Consider the following 26,500-nt stretch of genomic DNA (forward strand, 5'->3'; position numbering starts at 1 on the left):
CCCAAATTTCAAGGCAGGTTAAAGCAGTTTAGCTGAAGAGCTGCAGCGCAGTTCTCATTCAAATCAATGCACTGGCAGGTCAACCTCTGCCACTAGTCTCCAGTTTTTTCCTCCCTCCTTCTCGAATTAAAAAATATATATATATATACTTGAAAAAAGAAAGAAGAGGAAAAATCTGAGCCTGTGACTGTCTGGGTTATATGTAAAGTACTGTAAGTAAGTAAATAAATAACTGAAGAAAATAATAAGGGCTGTAGGGGTGAAATTCTTGCTACACTCAGGGTACCAGCACAGCTTCTGACTGATGTTCTTAAATTTTGAATCACTAATGGCTGTCTTGTCTCTGTGCATGCATACATGTCTTTTCCTGTGCACCTATTGACCAGGGTGCAGGTAAGGCATGTTACAGCCTTGCAGGCCTGCAGGAGTTCAAGTCCAGCCAGACAGTCAAAGTTAACCCAGACAGACCCCAGCAGCAGGCACGCTTTATCACCTTGGAAGTAAGTTGACTCGAGGAACCTATGATCAGATGCCTTCCTTTCTGCTGTAGGGTGCTTTTGCGGCCTGCGCCAAGGTGTTGGAGCTGCAGGCGTTCATCCACACATCTGAGGTGAAGGTGGATCCTGACAAACCTCTGGAGGGTGCTCGGCTGGCAGTGCTGCAGGTAGCACTGCAGTGTTGGAAAAAAACCAAGAACCAGAGTGCCTCAGGCTGGATTACATGATTTTCTTTTGAATTTTTAAATGCAAGCAGAATTTTAAATGAGAAATTTTAGACTGTTTTATTACTGTCTAGAACAGGGGTGTCAAACTCCAGTCCTCGAGGGCTGGTGTCCTGAAACTTTTAAATGTGTTCCTGCTGTAGCACACCTGAATAACTTAACTAGGTCATTAGCAACACTCTATAGTACTTAACTGCATGCTGAGGTGGCAACCCCTGAACCTGCTCAAGTAAATTGAAGTAAAGTGTTTGGAAAAATTTACTTCTAAAAGTACTTTTATTGCACCATGTTCATTCACTCATGAGCTGCTGTAACATGAATCAAATGGCTGAATTGCCACCTCAGCATGCAGTCAAGTTCTATGGCAGGGGTGTCGAACTCCAGGCCTCGAGGGCCGATGTCCTGGGTGTTTTAGATGCGTCCTTGATCCAACACAGGTGATTTAAATGGCTAAATGAGCTCCTCAACATGTCCTCAGGTTCTCCAGAGGCCTGGTAATGAACTAATCATTTGATTCAGGTGTGTTGACCCAGGTTGAGATCTAAAACCTGCAGAACACCGGCCCTCGAGACCTGGAGTTTGACACCCCTGTTCTATGGAGTCTTGCTAATGACCTACTTATGTTATTCGGGTGTGCTGCAGCAGGGACACATGGAAAAGTTTCAGGACACCGGCCCTCAAGAACTGGAGTTTGCACCTGTGGTCAAGAATTTGCTACATAAGATTGTTTAAGTTATTGTATAATATCCTGTAGGTTCTTTGTAAAGTCACATTTCAGCAACATCAGTGTTTTGCATCAGTTAAATTTAAATGTTTTTGTTTTTTGTAATTTTGCCATCACTCCACTGATTTTATTCAGCTCAGTTTTAATTTCTAGTCCTATTAAATAACTCAGGATCTTTTTTTTAATTTAATTTAATTTATTTTTATTTATTTATTTATTTTTAACATTTTACTGAAATCATTTTTGCAGGCACGGAAAACTTTGTTGGTCCCAACTCCTCGTCTTCGTACAGGCCTTTTCAATAGGATTACTCCACCTGAAGGGGCTAGTAAAGAACAACTACGCATATGTTCTTCCTCTCAGGTATAAATGTACTAATGTTTGCTCTTATTTGTCAGCATTGTCATTCCTCTTTAAATTCCCAATAATGATAATTAGATTTTCTTTCTTCTTTCTTCTGAAACCTTCAAACCATCTCCAGGGTGTGAAAGACTTCAGTGTACCTGTTGGCCTGGATGCAAAAATTAAAATTGACCTGATGGTGGTTGGTTCTGTGGCGGTGTCGGAGAAAGGTGACTTATACACCATGTCACGATACTATTTCAGTTTCATATTGGTAACCTAAATGATTTATGATTGTGGGAGAGCAACAGAGCAGTGAATTCAAGACCAAGTTTACCATACATGCACTAAAATATATAAAATCTAAAGAAAATGCAGTACTCCTTAAATAGTAGTTAGAACCACGTGTGCAATTTACTGTCTATTATTGCAGAATAGACAATATTTTTTCAGTTCAAAGTGAAACAATTTTTTTCTTTATTTTCATATATACAATAGTAACACTGTTGGATACTTATATTAAACATGGCCAAAGTTTCAGCCAATGAGTTTAGGGTATATATAAGCCAGCTGAAAGGTGGCTTAAAGGAGACGAGTGAAAATGGTGTCACAGAGATTATGAACGGAGAGACTGCAGCAAGGTTAGTTTAGTCAACTGTGCTGCAGTCCAAGAGGAAAACTATGCTGCAAATGAGCTCAATAGGTCTCCTTGAACCTCTAAAGGTGGAAAAGGCAGCATGTGCTGCAAAACCTGCTTTTTCAAGCATGAATTTACAATTATTAGCTGAGTAATGAACAACATAGTCTGTTATTATATAGCGATTCTCCTAAATCACTACTTGGGTGATTATAAATTGTTTTATGCAAGGCTTGTTTACTACACAGTGGAAAATGATGAGAGGCTGTGCTGACTGAAAGCAGAATGGAACAAAGGTATCGTGATTGCTGCACGTGTCTAAGCCTATTGAGGCACTTCTGCACACTCTGCCAGCATAGAGGAAAAAGAGCAGAAATAAGATTGAGGCAGATGCACGTAATCAGATCCCTTCTGCTTATTGTGGCTTCTCCTGTGTTCTTCCCGCCATGTAAATTGTCTGCTAACCGCACTCCATGGTGATCCTCATTTCTAAAATGCCCAAGATAACTCATGCAGTACTGCAGCGAAACACATGTTTTACTGTAAGGCAGTATAAAGGAGTTTACAAATCTCCAAAAGGATTTCGTAAACTGCACAGTATACATTTTTAAATTAAGTTTCCCTCTCTGCCTTCCGCTGTAGGCTTTCGGATTGGAAAAGGAGAAGGCTTTGCTGACTTGGAGTATGGAATGATGGCTTCAATGGGTGCCGTGAATGAGTCTACTGTGGTGGTTACTGTTGTCCATGACTGCCAGGTTGGTTTGCGCATTCAGTTTGATCTCACTGAGCAGTTCAAATGTTTTATGGATCTTGTTTTGCAATAAGCAGCTTGTCCCTTTTTACAAAGCTAAAGAACACGTTGGTATTAAAATGAGGAATAATACAGTTTTAAATAAAGATGTGCAGCTCGAACTGACATGAACAGACATAATTTAGAGTTTTTTTCCTCCCACTTGTTGTTTCAGCATTAGTAATTTGAATACTTGAGGAATAACTGTGCTTTCAGGTGATGGACATTCCAGAAGATCTAATGGGAAGTCATGACCTGACTGTAGACTACATCCTCACACCGACCAGAGTTATTAAAACAGATTGCCAGTTGCCTAAGCCATGTGGAATCATCTGGAATAAGGTAACCTGAGTGTGCTTGTTTTTGCTTTGTGTAAAGCATAGTAGTTATTTCATAGTCAACTTGATTTTGAGAGGTCAAGGCTGGCCTGACCTGATACATGTCATTCCTCGTGTCTCCCCTCAAATCTCTGTGATGGATTTATCTAGAAGAGGGGCATACAAAAAAGCGTTCAGTAAAGCATAGCTGAAAGTAACTGATTTGAACACTGGAAAAATTATGACGTTAATGCCTTTATCTATGAAAGACTTAACATCTGTGATTAATGCTTCGCTCTTAGTATGTGGATTTCCATTACTGAAAAATAATGTTATTGGAAAAATCCTGCACCTTTTAAAAATGTTTTTCAGTCAATAATCTGATAATATGGATGTTCCAGTAAGATGACTTGCTCTGAAAGTATGTTTTTCATGAATGTTTGATCAGGTCTCCACCCCTGTTGTCATTCAACATAATGAAACCGGCATTTAGAGGGAGAATAAATGCCCAACACTAAATTTAAAAAAGGAAAAAAAAAAAAAACAACTGAAGTTTTTGTGTTCAGAAAGTATACATTAGCTTGTACTAATCTCTTCTACAATTTAGGACAAGACGAGATATGACACTAGCACACATGAGTCTTTATAATTACTTCATGGGATCAAATATTAACATAGAGTTTATAGGAAAATGCGCTGCTTTGGTTACATGACAAAAATGTTGCGTTTCCTTAGTAACACTGCCCTCTAGTGGACACATAGAAAACCTACAGCTCACTGGAGGACGGTCTATCCAGCATTGTTTATTCTTCTGAGTGCACTTACTGTAATAATGCCATTTTGCCAAAAAAAAAAAATTCCAGTTATTTTCTTTTTTATTTCTAAGAAATAAAAAAAAAATAGTTTTAGTTTTTATGGATGGTGTGTACAGTGCACACTTATGTAAAATTGTTTACTTTAAAAAACAAACACAGTTAATTAGTTTGTTTTATCTTGGGAATTTTACTGATATATTTATAGTGCTTTATCAGTCTTATTTACCACTCATTTCACATCATCGTCTGTATTTAAATCAGCCTGGACCATAAACAGCTTCTGATTTACTGACAGTGGCACAAAGATGAAATGTGTTTTTCCTCTTGATAATTTATCTTTAATTAGACATAGGTAAAGGTTATTTTTCTTATGTGGTAAGTTTGTGTGTAACCTCTGGGTTCCTTACAACATGCATATAAGTAAACAGGACCCAGTGACCTCATAGACAGGAAGGCCGCGTCTGATCATCAAAGGCTTCTCTGCCCAGCCACCTTGGCTCTGCAGGGGCAGGGGAATGACGGGTCAAACAGGCCAGTGTAAAAACAATAGGTCCGTATATCCTTTACAGGACTGGTCAGCATCAAAGTCTGCCAAGACACTTGAAGACCCAACAAATCAAGATAGCAGTCTTTATTTTTAACTGCTTGGGAAGTGAAATATCCTGCTGGTATTAAGATGGTTTTTAAGCATGGGCTGTGAGGAGCTATCAGCTTTCTCTTTATTATGAATAGGTGCATTGCATCGGCCCTGAGCAGGTCTGTTTGTATGCTGTGTGAGACACATTTTTTTTCGTTTCAGCATTACTGAGTCTGTCCAGTTTTGTCTTCAGCTGGACACAGAAAAGCTGCAAAAGATCCCCATCCTGAAGAAGCTGCGTGCTCTTGAAGAACAAGCTGGAAAGGATGTAACACTGGGGGCAGCGCCTGTTGCGGCAGAAGCTGGTCTGCACGCCAGTCAACCCAAAAGGCAAACCAGACGGAGGCTGAGGCCAAACACACAGCAGGATGCTGAGGGAGAATCCAGCCAGGACTCTAGACTGGAAAAAAGAATAGCGGGAGAACCAAAAGCCAGACAGCATCTGACTAGAATGAATAAAGAAAGCAGAGGAGACGGCAAGGCAGGTAACGAGCAAGAAATTGGCAAGACAATAAAGGGAAAAAGTAGAGGGAACACAAAGGAGCAGGTCCCAGAAGAGGGTGGAAATGAAGTCAAATCTCAGCGTAAGCTCCATCTGAGTGTGACAACAGTTTATCTGGGAGGAATCCCTGCTGGGCTGCGTGTTAGTGAGCTGAAAACCGCCCTCCGAGAGAGGGAGGCCACTCCACTGAGACTCACCTGGCAGGGAGCTCAGCACAGGGCCTTCCTGGATTACAGTGACCCCCACTCTGCAGATCAGGCCCTGGAGGCTCTGCAGGGGCTCGCTCTCAATGGTCACAGTCTGCAGGCTGAACTGGCCAAGAGCCAGCGAGGAGGCAGGAAATCTGGACAATCCAGTAGAAGACCAAAACCAGCAGCGGCTCCGAAGTCTGAAGTATCAGCACCAGATGCTAAGAGTGATGCCACAGAAAAAACTGAGCAGTAAAAGCAGTAAGAAATATACCTAATGTAATGCTTAAGTTGTTTACAGTTTTGGACAACTGCAAACACCATAAAAGGAGTTGATTGGTTTTTTTTTTGCTTTAAAAAAAATATGAACAAAAATGTGATTTATTAGAAGAGAACACATTTGAACCTAGCAGGCATGACTAAATATTAACAACACCTGAAACTATGAGAGTAGTGAACCTTGTGCTGATTTGAATCCAGACAAATTCTATAACGACTAAGATTTTGCTATATGCTCTGTTAAGTGGGCTACAGGAGCTTTCTTTCTTTAAATTTGTCCCAATCGTTTTCTCTTCAAAGTGCCTTTATCAGATATTCTTAGAAACACAACACTCATTTTCTCTTTCAGTCTACAAACTGCATGCAGTGCTTTTGCTACCATACAATAATTTAAAAAAAATAATAATAAAAAAGGCTAGTGCTTTTTTTTTTTTTTTTTTTTTTTTTTTTTCTCCTTCTCAAAACTAGCTGTCAGTATTATCACATCCATGATGTTGCCAGACCTGTTTGTCTGCATCCTACTTGTTTAAAAATGGGTTCGTTTTGTTCAAAATGGCACCTGCGTGTGGCAAGTCACAACATTTGATCATTTGAGTCACAAAACTGGGAGTAAAATATAACATTTCATCATCTAACAAAAGTCTAGCCACGCAGGCTTCTACCTTTGACCATTTTTGTCTTTTTCATTGTCCAAGTTCATCCAGATTTACAGAACTTGTGAACAGACTCCAAGTGTTTAAAGTTTAATGAACTTTAATGAGACTACAGAAATGTAAAGAGTTTACAAATAACCGTGACTTAGTTGTGATTTTCTTGGCTTGATTGATTCTTGTACATAACACGGGATTATTGGATAGTCTCTACTACTGTATGATTTTCTTTTTTCTCTTTTTTTTTAACCATGAAAATCTAAAACAGGCAGATTACAACGATAAACAGGGGAAGAGCTAAAGGCCTCTATTGCTGCTGTTCTGTTTTCTTTGTTTTTGTTTTGTTTTTTAGCTAGCGTTCATTTTTACAGTTATATTTGCACCATTATAGTGACTAAATACAAATTTATTCATTGTATTTGGTGTGGTTGGGCCAGTGAGAGAGTGATGCTGCCCTCAATATTAGATAAATTTGCTCCACATGACTTTACTTATTTCTTCACTAAAGCGTTTGACTGTACCCGTTAACACTGAGTGTCTTTTTATGAAAAACAAACAAAAAAGAAAATTGATGGATTATAAATGTTCACAAGGTTTTGCAGAATTTGGAGATCCGACTCTGAAGTTCCCCACCACCTCAAACCATCGTTCTCGTGAAGAGGCAGAACTATGTTGTTAGTGGTTAAATATGATATTTCAGGCCCGTTATTGGATTTTCATAAAACTTGATGTGTTTCACCCAGTTGTAACATATAAAATGCCAGCTTGTAAACTTGAAATAGTTTTAAGCTTAAAGAAAACTTTAAAAGATTAATTCATTTTTGCAGAGTGACATTTTTCTTATTCTCTGTTTGGAAAATGTGTCTGTTAACATTACCTTCAAACTTCTGTAAACCCAAGTGCTAGATAACCTGCCCAATGACTCTATTTTTTTTTTCTTCTGTTTACACCTGTCTCTGTAGCTGCACTGCCATTACCTAAGAAATTAACCCATAGATGTCCTGTTTGCACTAAAGTCTTGGCAGGATTGGGACACAAGCAGTGTGTCTGTCTGCACAGTACCAGGCCTCTGGCTTTTTATGGAGCTGTCATCCAGCCCTGGCCAGGGAACAGCTGTGGAACGCCATCTTTCTCCCTCAGCCCTCCAGAGCACTGAACCTTGGCAAATGTCATCAGTTTGTTAATGCTCTGTTCCACTGCTGTTAAGCCTGCTTACCCCTGTGCTCAATGGCATGCTCGTTTTACTGGGGTTCAGTCAGTGGTCATGTGGTGAGATTGCAAAGCGTATCACTGTGGAGCATGTTACATCCCCTTGTAAAGATGTAGTTGTACACACAAACATCAGCAAACATGACTTAACCGTCAAGATTAAAGAAGATAACAAAAGGCCTCAAACCGCAGTTGGTTTACTTAATCTAAATCACAAGCATGAGCATCGGATTAATCTACACTGACTGTGTTGATGCACTTAATAGATTGTACCCACCATACTCTTACATTAGGAACAACTTTTTAAACGCCATAAATGTTGCTTGAAACTTGAAGAAATTTAAAATAAGAAACGACGTCCGGATTTTTTTTAATTTTTTTTTTAATGATTTGCGGTCATTCAGATGAAAAAATTGCCAAATTGGTTTTAAGCCGCACAGACATGCGTGTTTGTGAATGTCGAAAAACAACAGTTATAATTAATGGATCAGAAATCTGATAAAGAAAAAAAAAACGTGTCCCTTATAATAATTTGCATCTGTAAAATTAAAATATTTTGACTCTGAGATAAGATAACCAGGATTTTACACAGTACAATACACGTTATGCGTATTATTTATGAGTACTTTTAACTGCTTATTATTTTTGTCTTTGCAGTATCATGAGTGGTATATCTATTTTATGTAACAAAAACAACTCATTTTAGATGAGAAATAAAGATGTTCTTCTTTATGAAAAATCGGCCCTACTTTTTTTTCTTTTTCATTTTCTGTTGTACAATTACGCATTTTGCGGAACACTCCAAAACTAATTATTACAAAGTTATGCTCCTTAAATTAGATCAGCGCAATTTATTGTATTTCCACCATGGCAAGAAATGTTCTTTGGACAAATGCGTCTGAGGAAAACAACTGCCTCACTGCCAAAGCAACGGGACTGCTGCAGGTTTTCACCCTGTAACCAGACGCGTGTGAGATCTCTGCCTCGGATTTGTTACGCCTTAACTACTGCAGACTCTCAACAGATCGAAGACATGTTACGATTAACCTTTCAAACCCTTGACTGTTAATGTTCACCAGTCGACCAATGGATTGGGAAAAGTTTAGTTTCTTCTAATAATTCTAATTTTCAAAGTTGGACGTCAACTGTAGGTGAAAACAACAGACTGCTGCAGTAATTGCTTGAAATAGAAGACCTAACTGCACCACAGTGACAACTGTCTGTAGTACCGAGGGTACCGGTTGTGCTTTAAACCCCAAATAAACGAACCATCGCTTTACATTAAAGAATTGCAATAATATACATTTACACGAGAAGGCTGCTGAAGAATTGGACACACACACACAAAAAAAGCTTCCCATCTTTAAATAAGCTAATTTGGGGTTAATTATGCAATAAGGATCACTGTCTTTGCATCTGTTTACAAGGCATGTTTGCTTGCAGGACCATCGCCCCCGAAAATTGTCTGTGTGCGATAAAATCGAAATGGATGTCGTTTGGTGGAATTGCCGGCTTAAAGAGCCGAAAAGATATTTTATTTCTTAATGCTTTGTTGTAATATAATCTAAAGACAAACCCTCGCTGGTGGACCCTTTGCTAGACTCCCCCCCCCCCCCCCCCCCTTCTTCTACCAATGTATACAATGCTGAAAGTAATGGTCTACATATAGCTGACACAAAAGACATAACAGTGTTTACAATATATCCTCAATTTTTCATTTTAAAACAAATAATAAGCGTTCTGACAAATATTGCCAATAAAGCATATAACTCCTTGGCCAGTTCGCCTGAAATTAAAATATAGGCCTACAGAATAAATAAAAAGAAAGTTGCGCTTATAGGTTATTCAAAAAGTGCCGTCATTGTTTTTACACAGTATACAGTATATGGACTTACATTATACAGGCTATGTAACGTCCATAATTGTTCATCTCAGAATCTAACATTTGTATGCAAGTCCAAAAAAATGAAAGGAAAAAAAAAGGTAAAAACATGAGACGGGGAAATGTGTGCATTTTTTTTCTTTTTTTTTTTTCTTTTTTTTAAACATTGACCTACTTTAACAAGATGAATACACAAGAACAAAAGTGTGAAGTGGTAGTCATCCGCTCTGCAGGACTAAGTACCAAACAACAGCAGGGTGTCTTACGCCCACGCTTTACCCCGCTGGTCGATGTTGATGAAGATGGCATAAAAGAGTTTGTTTTAATTATTATTATATATTATTATGTGGTTGCTTTCTAATTGGCCTGTCTCCGTGTCTCTGTCGCTGTGTGTAACAGCACAGAGAAGTAGTCCAATCTACTTGAAGCAGTGAGCACTCTCCAGGACTGGGGCATGCCTCTCAGTGGTAGTTTACTCATTCGTTGTTCATTTCAGTCCGTTTTGCTTCATGGCTCAAGTCTGTGACACCATCTTCTAGTCTCTAGACTGTCCACGGAGGACATCACATCACGCAGGGCTTAATGTCCTGGTAGGAGACCTGTTGGTGGTGATAGTAGGAGCCGCTGCTCGGTGAGTGCATGGCTGAGGAAGTCATGGCGTTGAACGAGAAGACGAACTCCTTTCGGTCACACATGCTGGGAGACTGGGAATGGTACCGAGGAATACCTGCAAAAAAGCATTTAAAACATGAATGGAAATGCTACTAATAATAATAATTTTAAAGGGTCACTTTTAAATGTAATGTACTTGAAGGCTAGTAACCTATGTTACCTTATGTTCCCCCAGTTAAGAAAAATGTTGTTTATAGTTCTGAAATAAAAAGTTATTTAAATGCTTACAAGTTATTTGCAACACGATTTGATTGGTAATCTTGCTGATACTAGAATTATCCAGTTCTACAGACCTTCGCTATGCGTTCTGGAAACCCTAATAATAAAACTGTTATATGTGGTGATAATAATAATAATAATAATAATAATAATAATAATAATAATAATAATAATATGCTCTATATCTACCATATTTTACCGCAAAAAGATTGCTGTATGTGTAGGCACTTTATATTCTGTGTAAGAAAGAAGTTTATATTTGTAAATTGAGCTTCACTCTATTATACTAACTGAAATGCATGCATTCCTCTTAGGGCCAGAGTCCATTTAGTAAACCCGATAAAGATTGTCAAAAGGGGAGGCGGGCTTGCAGGGCTAATTGACAGTGGCCCCTTTGCACGCCAGTCCCGGAGGACCGAGAGCCTCGAGGCAAGGCAGGCTGGACCTAACCGCGCTTGTTTTTTTTGTTTTTTTGTCCACAGATTGGCGTGACTCTAAACTCTCCCGGTAGACTCTTTCAACCATCTCTTGATTTATTATTTTTTAATACCACACGTTCAGGAGGTTTGAACCCCTCTGGTCTTCTGTCTGGGTTTTATTTTAATAAACCTGATTTATTATGTTTAATGATTCACAAAATACTGGAACTTTATTTACGAAAAAAGTGGTTAAGTTGTGTTGTATCATTTCCTTAATAGCCTTAATTCCAATCCCTCAATTATGCACAGCACAGATAAGCCTTATGTTTACTGACTGCAGAATAAATCCGGCGCATTTCAGTGTGATGCTCTTCAGAATTACTCAACATTTCCACTAGGCCCAAGTTTGGCGCATGATATGTGAAATAAAATTCTGTAAACCACAGACATATGTGGACAGTATATCATCTCTGTCTCTATCCTCTAATAACCAAAGCGTCTTAATTTGAATAAAATCTTTCGTTTCCTTTATCTTTGTCATAGCTCGCAAATGTTCTTTATATCATCAGGCCCGGCTTCTCTGAACCTTTTGCGCTTTTTTTTTAAATTAGAAAATTAAATATATATATATATATATATACACACACACACACACATATATAAACTTACCTTGTAAATCTGTGGTGCTGTGGCCATTCTGGTGCAGGTATGGTTGGTCTAGTGAATGTGTGGGCAAACTTGGCTGCAGTGGGTTCGCTCCTGGATTACAGGGGGACAGAGGCTGCTGCTTGATGTAGGAAGCCCCGTTATTCAATGAGGCCGAAGGGGCTGGAGCCCACGCAGAGGCTGAACTCGAGTATACGGGATGAGGCTCCATGACTCCTCCGCTGGTGAGCAGAGGGGAGGCGGAATTGTCGTGGTGGGGATAATCACTCCCAGTGGATCCTGTACAACTTCCCATGTAGGAATGTCCACTGTTGGTCGACAAGTGTGACATGGAGTGTCCGGACAGACCCATCCCTTCCATGTTACCTGCCAAGTGTCCATTCATCATCCCAATCCCACTGTCCAGAGACAAACTGTTGGGCGGACAGGATAGGCCCCCGCCGCTCCCTTGGAAGTTGTAAGACTCGGGGATGTGGTTGAATCCCAGGCCGTTCATCATGCTGTACATGGGCTTCAGCGCCTGGCACTTGCGCCTAAAACCCCTGGGTCTCCTTCTGAAGGAGCCTTCCTCGAACATAAACTCACTAGCCGGGTCAATAGTCCAGTAGTGTCCTTTCCCCGGTCGACCGAGGCCTTTGGGCAACTTAATGAAGCACTCGTTCAGGGACAAGTTGTGACGCACGGAGTTCTTCCATCCTTGGTACGAGCCCCGAAAAAACGGGAAGCGGCTCTGTAGAAACTGATATATTTCACTGAGGGTCAGGCGTTTTGTTGGAGAGCTCTGAATAGCCATAACTATTAAAGCTATGTAGGAATAAGGTGGTTTCTCTGGTCGTCGGATCCCTGCGTTTGTCTTTTTGGTTTTCGTAGTGGAGGAGGCAGTTTCCATCACCACCGTTTGTCCGTGTGGCTTCTCCGGAGCAGACATCGGGCTGCTCTGGGCAGGAGTCTGTGCTGGGGGCTGCTGAACCTCTGCCGTCATTAGTTAAATTTAATCTTCGAGACGGAAAACAAAAACAGAATTGCTTTTCCACCTATAAAAAATAGTAAGTTAGGTACTAAATTTGTGTCATAAAGAAAAAAAATCGAATAATGATAGTGGCGATAGAGGCGAAGGCGCGATTATCTTCTTAGCTGTTGCTTTTGATTCAGTCCTGCAGCAGTCTGAAGCCGGACCGCCTTGTACGCAGTGCCCGAAATGGGATAAAGAGAAGAACAGGAGCCGCTTTCCACTTCAGTTGGTGTGTTGTCGTGCGTCCGAGGAGCTCACTTTTTACTTATCTGTTGCCATCGGCGCATTGGAAGCTGTATGTCTTGGTCATCCTAATGTTGGGACCCGCCCAGTTCCCCGATTGCCCTCCTACTCAAGTGGTGGGCTGTAAGCTTGCACATCTGTGTGCGTTCACTTTTCAGTGAAATCTTTCTTTTTCCTCCGTCCTTACACAGAAATAGAGAATATATCTCACATATAACATTTAATTTCAAGGACCCATACGCTAACACATCCCTCAGAGCACAAATAAATTCAAATGCCCGTTAATGATTTGCATAAGCTTATACTAAGTGAATGCATTAGATTCAGCATTCGGATACAGATTTTGGCTTTGCTTGTTCTCTAATACGATGTTCTTTTTAGGGTTATGATCATTTTAACACTATTTATACAACTCATATCTGTTGTTAAACCTGCAAGCAGTATCCCGCCATTGCAGGCCACATAACCCAAGAGCCACACGACTGCAGCCTTGTTATGTCTCCTTTGTAATTAAAACGATTTAAAGAAAGCTACTTTATATCACATTTTTAGTATATGGAAAACATTTACCAGAGAACATGCCCCTCATATTCAAAACCACCCTCTTGATTTCTGTAAAAGATAGACAGGAACATGGGCAGGATGTTTATACAGCAAAATGTAAACATTTTCCCTGGCCTTCTTTAAATAAAAAATCAAGCAAAAGCCCAGTTAGATCAGCTAATACTCAATCTGATGCGATATGCTTGCCTGTTCGGAGAGTCGATGCTGGACGTTTTAACACATGAATATTGTTTGTGTAATGTAGTCATAATATTTACGCGGGGACGCAAGAGGAGTGAGGTGGAAGCTCCTCCGAACTCTGAACACAGAAACTCGGACTGGGACTTGAGATCGACTTCTGCAGGCACTTCTCCATCGAATGATCGTGGAATTGAAGTAAGGTGGATTTAAGGCTTTCATTTCACAGGATTACTAGTGATGCAGCTCTTTAATCCCCACAGCAGGAGACATAGAGTGTTCGATTTGCACTATGTTACATAATATAGGACAATTAGAAAAGTTGAGTTCAAATTTGGATCAAGCTCTGCCTTCTTGCACTAAGTGACAGTTTACTTGGAAAATGGTTGTTTTCTTTTTTTCCAACACTGAAAAACCAACTTTAAGATCGCTTTATTGCTCTCTCACAAAATTGCGAGCGAGAGCTACTGGAAGTCGAGGAGTATAGCCTGAAACTGTTGACAGTAGGTTGGTTATTGTTCCCTGGAGATCTCGATAGCTGCAGCCTGCAACCTTTTGAATTCAGTTAGATGAGCGCGTGTTTCTGCTCGCTGTCGGCGTTATTGTTTTTTAGGGGTTCGTGACTGTTGATTTTGGCACCGTGGACATAAATACGAGGAGAATATATGTATTTTGGTTCGTGCGTAAAACCAGTGTTTGACGACTCCATTGTGCGCAAAAATCCTGTAATCTTTTCAAGGAGTTCCGTTTGAGGTGACACATTTTAATCAAACTCAGTGTATAAGTAAAATATCGCGCGGTTTATTAATGTTCCTACTGATTAAATTCCCCAGTGCCAAAACATAAGCGGGCGGTTTTCTTTTGTTCCAAGTAGTTTGCCCAAAGGGAAATCGAGAAAACAATTCTCTGTAAAAAAACAAAAAATCATTGTCAGCCCAAAGGTGATAGCTGTGCCAAGGTTAGATTTTACTGTTGCAGAGGAGATTTAGAACCACGGATAAGTGAATGTAAGTATTGTTTTAACCAGTGCCTGTTCGGCCAATCGCCTGAAGTGAGGGCCACACATTTATCAGCATAGCAGACCACCCAGCGCGCACCAGGGGCAGGCGCGCTCCCGTCCTCTTTCTGCCCACTGCATTTAATTACCGCTGATGACTTCATACCATTCTTTGTCTCACGCTCTTCAGAGTCAGGTTATTTGCAAATATATCTATATATACAAAAGCATTTATATAGCTGAGGGGATATGTCTCTTGTGTTTAAGAAGAAATTATCTGTTTGATGGCCTCTGCTGCGTATTCACACGGTGCAAAGTTATATATTTTCATAATGGAGAAATCGATTAAAGGTATTATTCACCCTCAGAATATCACATAGTACAAGCAGTACAAGAATACAGGAATATTATACAGTACAAGTACAAGAAATGTCCTTTTTTGTATGTAATGGAAACAGCGAGTTTTGAAAATCTTTTTGCCCCCTCCTATGGACAGGTATGCAAACACACACACACACACACACACACACACACACACACACACACACACACACACACACACACACACACACACACACACACACACACACACAAAACTGCCTAAAAGGTGGCATATTATGTTCATCATCACTGGGGCTGGAGATCCGAGGTCAGAACCTCCCCTTTGCTGTGTCGCAGACGAAGTCATGCACTTTTCCGTGACGTCGCATCTTGAAATATTTGACAGCGCTGCATCCTCAGGAATGCTTGTCCACTTAGGTGGAGGTACACCGCAGAGCGCACAGTACTGACAGGCTTTCCGGGTCGCTTCACTAGTATTTACTGAAACAGATTTTCGGTTGATCGCGTTGTTACAATAATCTGCTGACCTGTACGTAGACATTTTTTGTTTGTCACATTCTTACTTAAGAGAGCCTACTTTTCATAGGATCATATGATAGATAATAATAATAATGAAAAAAAACTATGTATGTATATAAAATGTAATTATTTTCCAATTCAGTCTAAGCAGCATTGCCATGTTCTTCAGCTCAGTCTTGCCACTGCGCACAAAATAAAAAAACAGAAACTTACTGATATCTGTTATTACGTGATTAAATGATAAAATGAGGTGCCGTGATCATCTAAGAAAGACTTGACATTATAAAGTTAGAAATAATTTCCTTGTCACGAGTATTACATTATGCCTACACCTGGCGGATCACAGATTTAAAAGAAGCGGAAGCTATGATCTTAATTTGATTTGGACTCTGAACAAAATACAAGCTCGGCGAGATTAGGCCTAAGGTGGAGAGAGACTCTCAAAATATTAGGTGCAATAACTTGGTTAAATGTTTCTTTCTTTAACTAATAAACCGTTTACCTCTTTAATGGTAAAGGAGGGTCACAGAGAGGCCGCAGGGACTTGTTTCAAGGAGTGTATGACAAGTAATCGATCAACTGGCTGTAAATTCGACCGACTTGAACTTGAAATAAGTTTATAGGCAAAAATTTCTAATACATTTTTATTTTATAAACAGTACTTGAAAACGGGAATAAGATATGGATAGCAAAAAAACCGAACAAAAAAAACACATGAATAAATGTTTCCATTAATGTCGTTTGTTTGACCTAAACTGACTGCAAATCTGAGAAAGAAAAACACATTTTTAATTATTATGAGCTCGAATCAACACATAAAAAATAAGATCTAACCTCAGTCTCTCAGGGAGCTGAAATCAATTAACAAAGACATGAATGGCTGTTAATAAGAGAATCTGGTTCAGAGTTTGAATTATCGTATTTTTTAACGACATAGGTTTTTCTCTTTACTTTTTATTCTCACACCCATTTTATTTTTACGTGTTCTACAGAACTGAAATGTCAGCAACTCTTTAAATGCACAAATAGTGCCGAGCTCTCAGTTTTGCACACAAATGCTCGAGAAAAATGTAGAAAATAAAAGTGTTTATCTCGCATTTATAAGAATTCTGATAAATATTTAATGCTTTATTGACTAACATTAATAACCCAAATAAAAAAAGTAATCCGATTGAAATGTTATTCATATATATGTGGTTATGATGTTTTTTTTTAAACATTTTTAAACAATTTGTATTCTTAACTGTGTAAGATGGGTTTCTGGCTCTTTGCTTCTGCAGTGTCGCCTGTAGTTCACTCAGCATTGTCACTTTAATTAAAAACAGTGTGTCCTAATGTCGGAGTGGGCACCCCCTCATCACTTTCCCTGCGCTGTAGGTGGTCGTGTATATTTTCGTTTAAGTGGTGTTTATGTGATCGAGAAGGGACGGGATTGCTAGCAGACCGCTGATTGCGCGCGTTGGGCCACTATGTGGATTTGAAGTGTATTTGATGGGCACTGCCGTCTCCAGTAATCAGCTGCTGCAGAAATGGCTTTATGATCATTTAATTTTCCAGATAAGATATCGGTACTACAAAGAAAAGTAGTTACCTCTAATCTGCTCATCAAGACATGTTTTCAATATTTTTTCTAACCTCATCAATTCTGACAGAGATGTCCACAACTTTTATAGAAATGTTTGATTTTGCTCAAATTAAAAGGATGCACACAATCGCGCTTCCGTAGGTCCCTAGAGTATGACACTGAGCCGAAGTTACTTATATGAGCACTACTGACAAATCAAAGGATAAATCAATGTTTCCAGCCTGTGCGTCATGCTGAAGATATCGGAGTCTGATGGATATAAAAATGTGTAAGTAAATCTTATCTCAGTTAATTTGTGTTACCTTTCCCTCCAAAAAGGGAGGGGAGGATTTATTTAATCAGAAAATTAAATTTTACAGTGCAATCATTTTAATTGGAATTCGTGGAAGAGTGTGGAAACACAGCCTTGCTTAGTTGTTTTAAGTTTCCCATCGGTTACATTCTGGTGTCACGTCTCACATAGAGACATACAGCCACCTGCCTGCATCCGCCTCACACCCGCACTAATAGCTGTGTTGTTATCAATTCCTTCGATTCAGCTTTATTTCTGTAGCGCCACATCACAACACGATTTATCTAAGGGCATTCTAGCAAAATAATAACCTTCTATTGTCATGGAAGGTCCCCTGCAGAAAAAAAAATTCCTGCAGGACTAGAAGCGCAGAGAGGGGAGCATTAAAGGGGGAGAGCAGAGACAAAAAGATCAACTCGGAGAAACAGCAGACAATAAACATTGAGTAGGTTGGTCAGGTCAGTGACCTTATCCTTAGACTTAAACTGACAGCTGGGAGTCCTCCATAGAGATAATAATACCGTACAGCATGAATTCAGATTGAAACCATGAACTGAATGAATTTGTTTTAGTTAAATTAACCCCAGGCATCGTTAGAATATCTTATACTGTAACTGTAAAATTAGTACTAGAGTCCTTTAAGCTTTTGGTCATCTGGTAATTCATTTTAGATTTATATGTTGGATAAAGGAGCATTTTTTTCTTTTTTTTTGTCATTATCAGTTAACAGATAAAGAGGTTATCATACCAAAGTATGAGTCATTGGTTTAAAAAAAACGCTATTGTGAGAACCCCAGGCTGCTCAGCGACACTTCACACGCCTTCCCGCAACTGTCCCTGGTGTGCCATATTGTCAAATTATAGACAGCCCACTCCCACTCCTGTTTTCTTTCTTTTTCTTCTAGATTCAGTTGTTTGTCACATGTAAAAGCAAATTTGACCCTGTTTTTTAAATTTTTTTTAAATTGTCTTCTTTCGACATCCTCATGTCGAAGCATTCCTTTCAGACAATGAAAAAACAAGCATGAAAGCATATGTAAAATTCTTTCTGGTTTATTTTGTGATTATAAGCAGTACCACATAATTTGACATGAAGGACAGCAGTGGGGAGAATTTGGCAGGTCCGGAGCTTTCACAAATTCCTGACTTTCCAAATGTGGTTAGCACTTGTAGGGAAAATGCTTCATAATTTTATATACCTGTATATAGCAGCAAACTGGTGTTTCGGTAAGTTTGTAACTTTTTGGATGTGTGTGTGTTTAAAAAGGAAGTCAAAAGGGCAGAATTCAAAGGAAAGAGAAAAATATTATTTAAAAATGTATATTGCATACAATAGACACACAATATACATTTTATTTACAAAGTTAAAGCATTCATGGTACGTTTTTTTAATGGCTCAGTGGCTGTTTTCATATTTAGTTCTGTATTAACGCAATTTCTCTTATAAAAATATTTCACAATGTTCCTTAATATAGTCAATTTTCAATGATTTTCATGCATTATTTTTTAAATAATATTTTATTTTGGTTTCTTGAAAACATTATAATCAAAAGTTTAATTACAAAAACAATACATTGCAAAGCTTGTCAGAGTAATAGTAAGATTGGCTATTTTGGTGAATAAGAGATGATTAAAGCAGCAGTTACACTAGCAAAATATTGAATGACAGCATGTGATATTTCTCAAAGTTTCCGGTTTCCTTCAGTGGGAGTGATGGTGTGTGGTCTTCATATTTGTTTACTTTCCTTTTAGTAAAGCTTTATTTAAATGCGTAGAATATTTAAACTAGGACATACTTGTCGTCATCATGCATGAGTGTTCCTCAATAGTTCTGTTTTTTTGCATTTAAGTTAATTTAGGGCTCAGTGTGATTCATCCAAAGCTGCTTTGTGTGTTAATTAGCTTTTATTCATGATAGAAGTATCTATTTGATTCAAAGCCTTGATTAAACGCATTGTACTTGAGGCAGTATGATCTTTTGTTTCTTGTGTGACATTATCTGGTGGATTTTTTAAAAGTCGCTGCACATCGTTTTGTGCTCAACATAAAAATGACATTTTTTTAGATGCTTTCCTGCATCACGGCCTTACTATTTCTCTCTCTCCCTCTATTTTTTAAAAAAAGAAAAGACTCAATCCCACACAGTGAGTTCGAGCCTGTTTGGTGCCCCACCCTGGAGTCCTGCACACCTCCCAGGGCCGGTCCATCATGGTCTGTCTAATGCAGGCAAAGACATCAATAATGAGAGCTGAAGCAGAAACCACAGCGGAGAACACAAAAGAGAGAGGGAGGGCGCACACAGGCCACAATTGGCTCTGCTGCAGGTTAGCTTCTTTGATATTGCCTTGATTTCAGTTTGATGGGTGCACATGGGGCGACATGGGTTTATACGTATGTGTTTACATAATATGTATGGTGTTTACGCACAGCCCACCGACTCTTTTTTTCTTTACTCTGAAGGGGGATTTTCCTGTGGCAAGCGGCTTCGGAAAAAGCAATTAAGAATTCCCAAACAGTACACCACAATGGGAGATATCGTTTGTGCAATGTGTGTTCCATGTCCCTCACAGTTTTTGTCTGGAATGGGTTGACTATTTTTAATCTGCACATAACCGAATCCACCTACAGACAAACCACAAATTGAATGAAGGGGAGGGGGATGAGTGGGCACTGTAATTGCCTATTGTGGAGCTCAAACTCCTCTGTTCTGCCATAAACAGCTTTTGGTAGTTCACAACTTGATACCCAGTGCTCTTGAAATGAGGGCATATCCTTGTCGTCTGTGGGAACCCATTGCCAGGCAGTGGTTGGAATCAGTCAGGAATGCTTTGGGATGGTAACTGGATTCAGTTGTAATGCCCAGCTCTCCACAGCGGAACACTAGGGTGGGAAAAAGGCCGGGAGCATTTCCTGAGTGGAGGGGGGTCCCAGCGAAGCATCACGCGCATGGGCATCATGTGACAGAGACCCTGCCAGGTTTAGGCTGTGATCCCAAGTGAAGAGAGGAGTAGAGATGAGTACACCCGTTAGGAGAGGTGTGGTTGGTGCGGTAGGCAGTGCCAGGGAAATAAATGAGAGGACAGGGAGAGGCTGGAATGAAGAAAGAAGTTTAAATATTGTAAGTGCAATGTAGTGTAACCCCTGAAGGACTAGTCAAGAGCTCAATAAGAGAAGGGGGTAAATTGGTGGCATCTGTCTGAATTATTTATTTATTTATTGTGAAAAATGTGAATTAATTTGTTAAATAGCCTTTTTAAATTGTTAGAAATTATTTAGAGATTCATTTTTTGTGTTGAATTTTTGTATTTGTTTAGGTTCGCCTTCATTCATGTTTTGAGTTTAGCTGCTCACAAAATATGCAAAACAACAGTAATGTTTCATACAGCCAAATCAAATAAAGAAGCTCCTCCCTTATTCAGATGGGGTCACCACAGTGGGTAGCTCCACGTGTTTGATTTGGCAGGTTTTATACAGCGGAGGCTTTCCTGATGCAATTCCTAAGGGATTTGTGTCTCTTCCCAGGTCAAGCAGGGATCTTTTTCTTGTTGGGCAAATGTGTAGATCACTGTGCTATGGAGAAGTTTGTAATTTTTTAAAACTGTGTACACAGCAGGGAGGTTTTAACAGCCTCATTGGCTCACCACCAGAAGTTTTGCATTTAATGAGAGGAAGCGTGCTTGAAAAGAAAGTGTCTATGATTTCAAAATGACCAGGTTATTAACAAACAAGTGTCCTCGGCACACTGCAAATCACTGCCCAAGTCTCCAAGGGGCAATGGCATCAGATTCGGTAAATTTTGGTACATCTGTTCACAATAAAAGGCCATGATCGCCTCTGAGTTTTTTAACTGTAAAAAATGAATGCAGTCCAACTATTTATTTATCTTTTGAAATTTAACCTCAGTGGAGACCACTATAAAGTGTGTGTCTGTGTGTGAAGGCAGATGCCTGTGTGTTTTGATTTGACTAAGTTATTGCTCTGAGATGAAGGGGGTGTGACCTATGTGGCAATCTGTGCAAATTGTGTGACAGAAAAACACAACAGAACAAATATTGTTGCACAAGAAAAAAAAAAAAAAAAGAAAGAAAAGGAAAAAAATAGCAGTTTGTTTGTTCATTTCCCTTCCTGAATTTGATAATGCTTTCATCTCCAAACTCAACTGCAACAAACCACATTTTAAAGCCACTATAACGAAGCCAACAGATGTTATTTTAACAGTGTTTGTTTAAGCTCAACGCACCACTTACATGTTCCTTTGGACTTGAGAAAAATAAGAGTGTGAATCCATCCATCCGTCTGGCTCTGTGTCTGCTTTTCTGTGCAGTCAGTGGCTGCATCATTGTTGTTTTTACATGCTTCTTGCAGCTGCCTATGCCACTGATACATGTATTCATGTATCAGTGTATACGAGAGTCTCGCTGACTAAATATTGGTGTGTATATGTGTCCAGCCTGGTGCTGGCAACCAGACATTGCTCTCTTTGGCTTGTGTAAATGTTGTGGTGATCTTGGGAAGAATCTTACCTTATGGTTGTCAAAGGGCTTTTTATTTCCACCTGCTACCGGCCTCTTTCCGCTGGTCTGCTCTATAACAATGGTACTGCGAAAGCTGCGGAGTTTAAAGTGATTTATGTTAGACTGTATTTGGCCCTTCTTCAGATTGGGGCCTGAAAGGAAGTGGCTATCCCTCCCTTCCACCTTAAATACCCTGCAGGCTTCAAGAGCTGATCAGGACTTTCTTAGGCATCTCATTTTAACAAAGTGCCAATGTGCTCAAAAGACTAGCTGGCAGGTGCAGATAAACAATGTTTTCAAGACTTATAAGTCAATTTACCAGCACATAAAACACAATGTAGTTCATTTCTGCGATACACTCAAACCCAGATTTAGCCCCTCCATCCTTTCTCTAGCCATCACTCTTTTTTCTGGTCCTGTCATGGGGGAACGAGATACAGCCTCATCCCCACTGCATTCTTTCCATTTTGCTGAAGAGGAGCGTGGCAGAGAAGGCAATCTATCACCCAAACTGTCCGTCCATCTCTCTCCCTACTTCTAACTGTGTTTCTCTTTCTCCTTCCTCTAGGCTAGAGTGGGCAGGCATGCGGCTTTGGCCACAGGAAGCTGTGAATTCTTTGGAGAATGGAAGATGTCTGATGGAGAGACATACTGGCCCTCCACCCACCCACTCACCACCTCAAAATGACCCCTGACCCTTTTCATGTGTTTATATCAGACCGTGGAAGTGAGAAATAGTGATGAGTCACTCTGGCTGTGTGTTTACACTCTGGAGTCACGCAAGGAAGGAAATCAGCCACGGTCTGCTAAAAGTGGCGAGGTGAGAGAGAATAGCTGCAGTCCCGAGTGCTGCAGTGATTTACCTCAGAGCCAGAATTTGCTTCGTGTCATCTCTGCTGTGAAAACTTTCAACCTGCAGAAAAGCACAGTAGACCTTTGTGGAAGAAAAGGGCCAAAACAAGTAGTAGCCACTGGGGATAGGTGTGCGTATGAGAGAGAGATACGGCATATTTCAGGAAACATAACAGTTAGAATAAGTAAGATAATTATTTCAGCAGAATGCATCTCATCGAGATGTTACAGAGTTCTTAATATGTTGGACTTTTGTGTTCTGTTAGAGATGACCACGTTTAATTTAATTGCACTTTAATCATTCTCACACCTCACTGTGTTTAAACGAAAACCTACACTCGCACACATTCACTTTGTTTTTAAGAAGAGCTGTTTTTAAAACTCATCACTGCACATTTAACTGTGTTATTCATCTTTCACAAATATTTTTTTAGGAGTATTAAATAACTAACTAAAACTGCTATTACACTTTCACCTGGCATTGTTTTGAACCAGGAGTTTATGCGATTGAGTTTTTGCAGTCGATGATTTTCAAAAGAAAAAACAAAGCAGCAAACATTTGAAAACCCTTAATTACTTTGCAGCATATTTTAACATTTTACTTGAATATTTCAAATGATCTCACCCTCCTAATTGTCTCCAGGTTGGACAATATCCCAAAAAATTATAAGATTATTAAAATACTTGATGTATAAATGTGATTTCTTTTATTTTTAAAAGCAAAGCAGATTACATGAAAGCAAAAAAGAGTCCTTTCTAATGACTACAGCGATATACGGGTGTGAAAATATTTCATAAAAGTACAAAGTTAGCCGGGTTTCTGGGTGACATATTTTTACTGATATGCATAAAACAATTGAAATCTGAAATGTAAATTTCTGGTGGAAGACAAACATAACACTGTTCGCTGGTCTTACTTCATCATTGCCATCAAAACCAGTTGTGTTGTGCTCAGGAAGCCTTTATGTTCAGTGTACTGTAAGGTGTGTTTACTGTGGCTTCCACCAGTGTTTCAACCACAGTGTCATTGTTGTCCTCCACTGTGCGTGACTTTAGCTTTTAAATTGCACAACTGTTGTTTGCGAGACAGAGCTGTAGTTACTGCCGCTGTGCTCTGTAAATAAAAAGTGACACTTTATTTCTTCCTGTCATTGCACTGGTGCAAGTACCTTCATTGCTGACTGCACCGCGTATCCTTTTACACACCCCCGTACACACCGCCACAATGAGAGAGTCAGCAGCTCTTATTTTGGCCGATCTCTCCTGAATTGTAAGTCCTGTCAGGGGTTTTGATTGATAGTTGCATTTATCACCATATTATTAAGTAATCAGGCTCACCACAGCTGGGCCTGAAGCTCCTTAATTCTAGCTAAAGTACACAACTTCATGCTAATTAAAGGTTTGGTAAACCTGTTTATTTTCGTGAATTTTTAGAATATAGTTGTGTGTGTTATTATGTGTTTTAAGTGTGCTGATTATTGCATTTGTATGCTCTCAGGAACATTTAGAGCCAAGCTTTACTGCTTCATGTTCATAAGAAAAACTGTGAATAATCACATGTGGAGAGAAATAATTCATGCTTCATATGCTGCATGTAGAACGTAGAATATTCTGCATTAGTAAAAAAAATATCTACAAAATGACTACGAGGGAATGAGACTAAATTCTGTAAATAACACAAGAGGGTGAAGCAGTCTGTGTTCTGTGGATCAGGAGAGGTTTGGTCTCGTTTTCTTAATAGAGCCTGCAGTGAGCTGCATTTGTGTATTCCTGAGGTAAACACAGTCATGGCAAAGTGGACGCGCTGCTGAGTGTGTCCTGACTGGAGACAGAGAGCACTGTGGCACTGTACTTTCTGAGACGCTGGCAGCTCTCTCGAGGTAGGGTTAATTTGATGAATGGCCATTTGCTAATGGGCCATGTATTAGGGTGAAAAAGCTCCTTTAAAAGCCATAGTTTGAGTCGTTTCTATGGGCAATTTGATTTAGGAATCAATCAAGTGGCAGATGTTCCATGTTGCATCAGTCAACTTTGTCCTATACGCTTGCTTTTTACTTGATATGAATTGCTTGAATGACTGTGTGCAGTAATCAAAGCAGAACATAATTTCATATAAGTTAAAACATCAGTGAGGCCATACCTTGATTTTAAAAAGCAATTCGTTTTAGCTATTGTATATGTAAACTGAATAATGTTAAAAATGAAATATATAATCTTATTTTTTCTTTACCACCTCCTTAAGACTTTAGTACTTGCAGCGTTAAGTTGTCCACAGGGAAGAAACGCAAGCTGGAGTTCCAATAAAGTTAATTTATGTTTTCTGTATATTCTGAATTTTTTTTGTGCAGTAAGCTAAATACCTAAAGTGGAAAGACTGACAAATATATATACATAAAGATTTCGTTGTACTTATCTGCAATAACAGTAAAAAGCTTTGTTCTTTTTTGTCTCTTTAATGCAGATTGTGTGTGTGTGTGTGTGTGTGTGTGTGTGTCGCAAAACTGTAATAATAGTGACACTAATAATTATATATAAAAATATTAAACCTATGGCTGCTGGTGTTTGTGTAATAATTGATCCCGTATTTGTTACTATGCTTCTGTTTTTATATGTTTTATGAAAAAAAACTGAACGGCTATTTTGCAAAAATTGACAAAGTTTCCATGTTTTCACCAATAAATGTCCAATTTCTGCACAAACTTGAAATGCTGGTTGTGCATTTTTGATATTTACCCTCCTTTCTCTACTTACAAAATCCACACATGAACAGACGACTAAATAAGACCTACTAATGGTGAACTGCAAGGCAAAACTTCAGTCAATAGCTTCTTTTTTTTCTACATACGGTAATCTTTTGCGTATGAAACCACTTAATCAGAGTTAAATTTAGCATTAGAGCCAAATTCAAGTGAACAACCACTTAAAGACCTTATGATGACTTCTCTGGTTTTCTGTGGTAGGGTGTAGCGCACATATGATAAACATTGCCAGATACAAATTCAGAAATATTGAAGCTGCTGGTGGTCCTCATTTTTATTTATGTTAACTTTTTTTCCCAAAGAATTGTAGGTAGGTCAGTGTTTGTACTGTCCAGTTTTCCAGCTAAGTAGACCTTGCAACTGAATGACACTTGATCAATAAATAATAGCACTGCTTATCCGTGATATACAACAGGCTCGAGCGCTTGTGTTGTCTGTGACCTTGGACCTAAGTTTGGCTAAAAGCAGATTCACGCTGGCTTATCAGTGTTTCTGCAGAGGTCGTGTGAATCAGAAGAGCTCAGACATTCTTAAAATATATATTTTGAATACTGAAAAAAGTAGAAATGATCAGATGGATTGTAGTTGTACCGCTGAAATTAAAGCCGTTCAGCAGGAATCTTGAACATGTCTTTTTCATTGGTGAATATGTGTCAGTAATGAAGTGCAGAACTAGTTATATAGCATTATCTAGTTTAAAGCAACAAATACTCTGCAGTGTTTATCTAAAAATCACACTGTAGTGGATTGTACTTACAATCACTTCTGTCCTTAATATTAAGCAGAGAGTGACAGACACTCAAGATGTTAATTTTCCAGGAGGCCATGTGCCATTTCTCCATGTCCAAAACGCTTTATCTCAGGTGTTGGTAAGGACAGACTGAGAGACAGACAGCCACATGGTTCTACTTTTGCCTGCTAATTCCAGGGAATCAATCCTAAATGACACCTATGGGATACACAGAGTGGATTTCT

General features: G+C 39.3%; 2 protein-coding genes and 1 long non-coding RNA gene across 8 annotated transcripts in view; 2 read left to right on the forward strand and 1 right to left on the reverse strand.

Moving 5' to 3' along the window:
* Positions 1-6,180, forward strand: part of mthfsd (methenyltetrahydrofolate synthetase domain containing) — a 6,601-nt gene extending 421 nt beyond the window's left edge. Inside the window, exons 2-9 of one of the 6 annotated variants that reach the window (XM_026169653.1) lie at positions 1-13; positions 387-500; positions 551-664; positions 1,695-1,808; positions 1,927-2,017; positions 3,067-3,179; positions 3,431-3,556; positions 5,177-6,180. The exon at positions 1-13 is cut by the window's left edge and continues 91 nt beyond it. In XM_026169653.1, coding sequence (XP_026025438.1) covers positions 1-13; positions 387-500; positions 551-664; positions 1,695-1,808; positions 1,927-2,017; positions 3,067-3,179; positions 3,431-3,556; positions 5,177-5,929 — 1,438 coding nt within the window. In that variant the 3' untranslated portion in view covers positions 5,930-6,180. Of the gene's footprint in view, positions 14-386; positions 501-550; positions 665-1,298; positions 1,448-1,694; positions 1,809-1,926; positions 2,018-3,066; positions 3,180-3,430; positions 3,557-5,176 lie in introns of those variants that run through there. The other 5 variants (XM_026169612.1, XM_026169619.1, XM_026169628.1 and 2 more) reach the window with 5 other exon arrangements.
* A 3,257-nt stretch (positions 6,181-9,437) lies between these two features.
* Positions 9,438-12,976, reverse strand: foxf1 (forkhead box F1). The gene is made up of 2 exons (XM_026169667.1): positions 11,673-12,976; positions 9,438-10,420 (listed from the first exon to the last, which is right to left on the reverse strand). Exons 1-2 carry the CDS (start codon positions 12,649-12,651, stop codon positions 10,257-10,259), a joined length of 1,143 nt encoding a protein of 380 aa, XP_026025452.1. The 5' UTR covers positions 12,652-12,976; the 3' UTR covers positions 9,438-10,256.
* Positions 12,977-13,656: 680 nt separating this feature from the next.
* Positions 13,657-24,140, forward strand: LOC113022285 (uncharacterized). The gene is made up of 3 exons (XR_003272418.1): positions 13,657-13,863; positions 19,525-19,724; positions 22,483-24,140. It is a non-coding gene; the product is annotated as an uncharacterized LOC113022285 (long non-coding RNA).
* Positions 24,141-26,500: the final 2,360 nt, after the last annotated feature.

Source organism: Astatotilapia calliptera, chromosome 1 (assembly GCF_900246225.1).
Source record: "Astatotilapia calliptera chromosome 1, fAstCal1.2, whole genome shotgun sequence".
In the NCBI taxonomy this organism is placed as follows: Eukaryota; Metazoa; Chordata; class Actinopteri; order Cichliformes; family Cichlidae; genus Astatotilapia; species Astatotilapia calliptera.

What these genes read in the sequence shown, in the direction of transcription:
- foxf1 (XM_026169667.1), bottom strand. Translation starts at nt 12,651, where the DNA reads ATGACGGCAGAGGTTCAGCAGCCCCCAGCACAGACTCCTGCCCAGAGC. An exon ending in CAGCACCACAGATTTACAAG is followed by an intron (nt 10,421 to 11,672) that starts GTAAGTTTATAT and finishes GCTTTTTTGCAG; the next exon opens with GTATTCCTCGGTACCATTCC.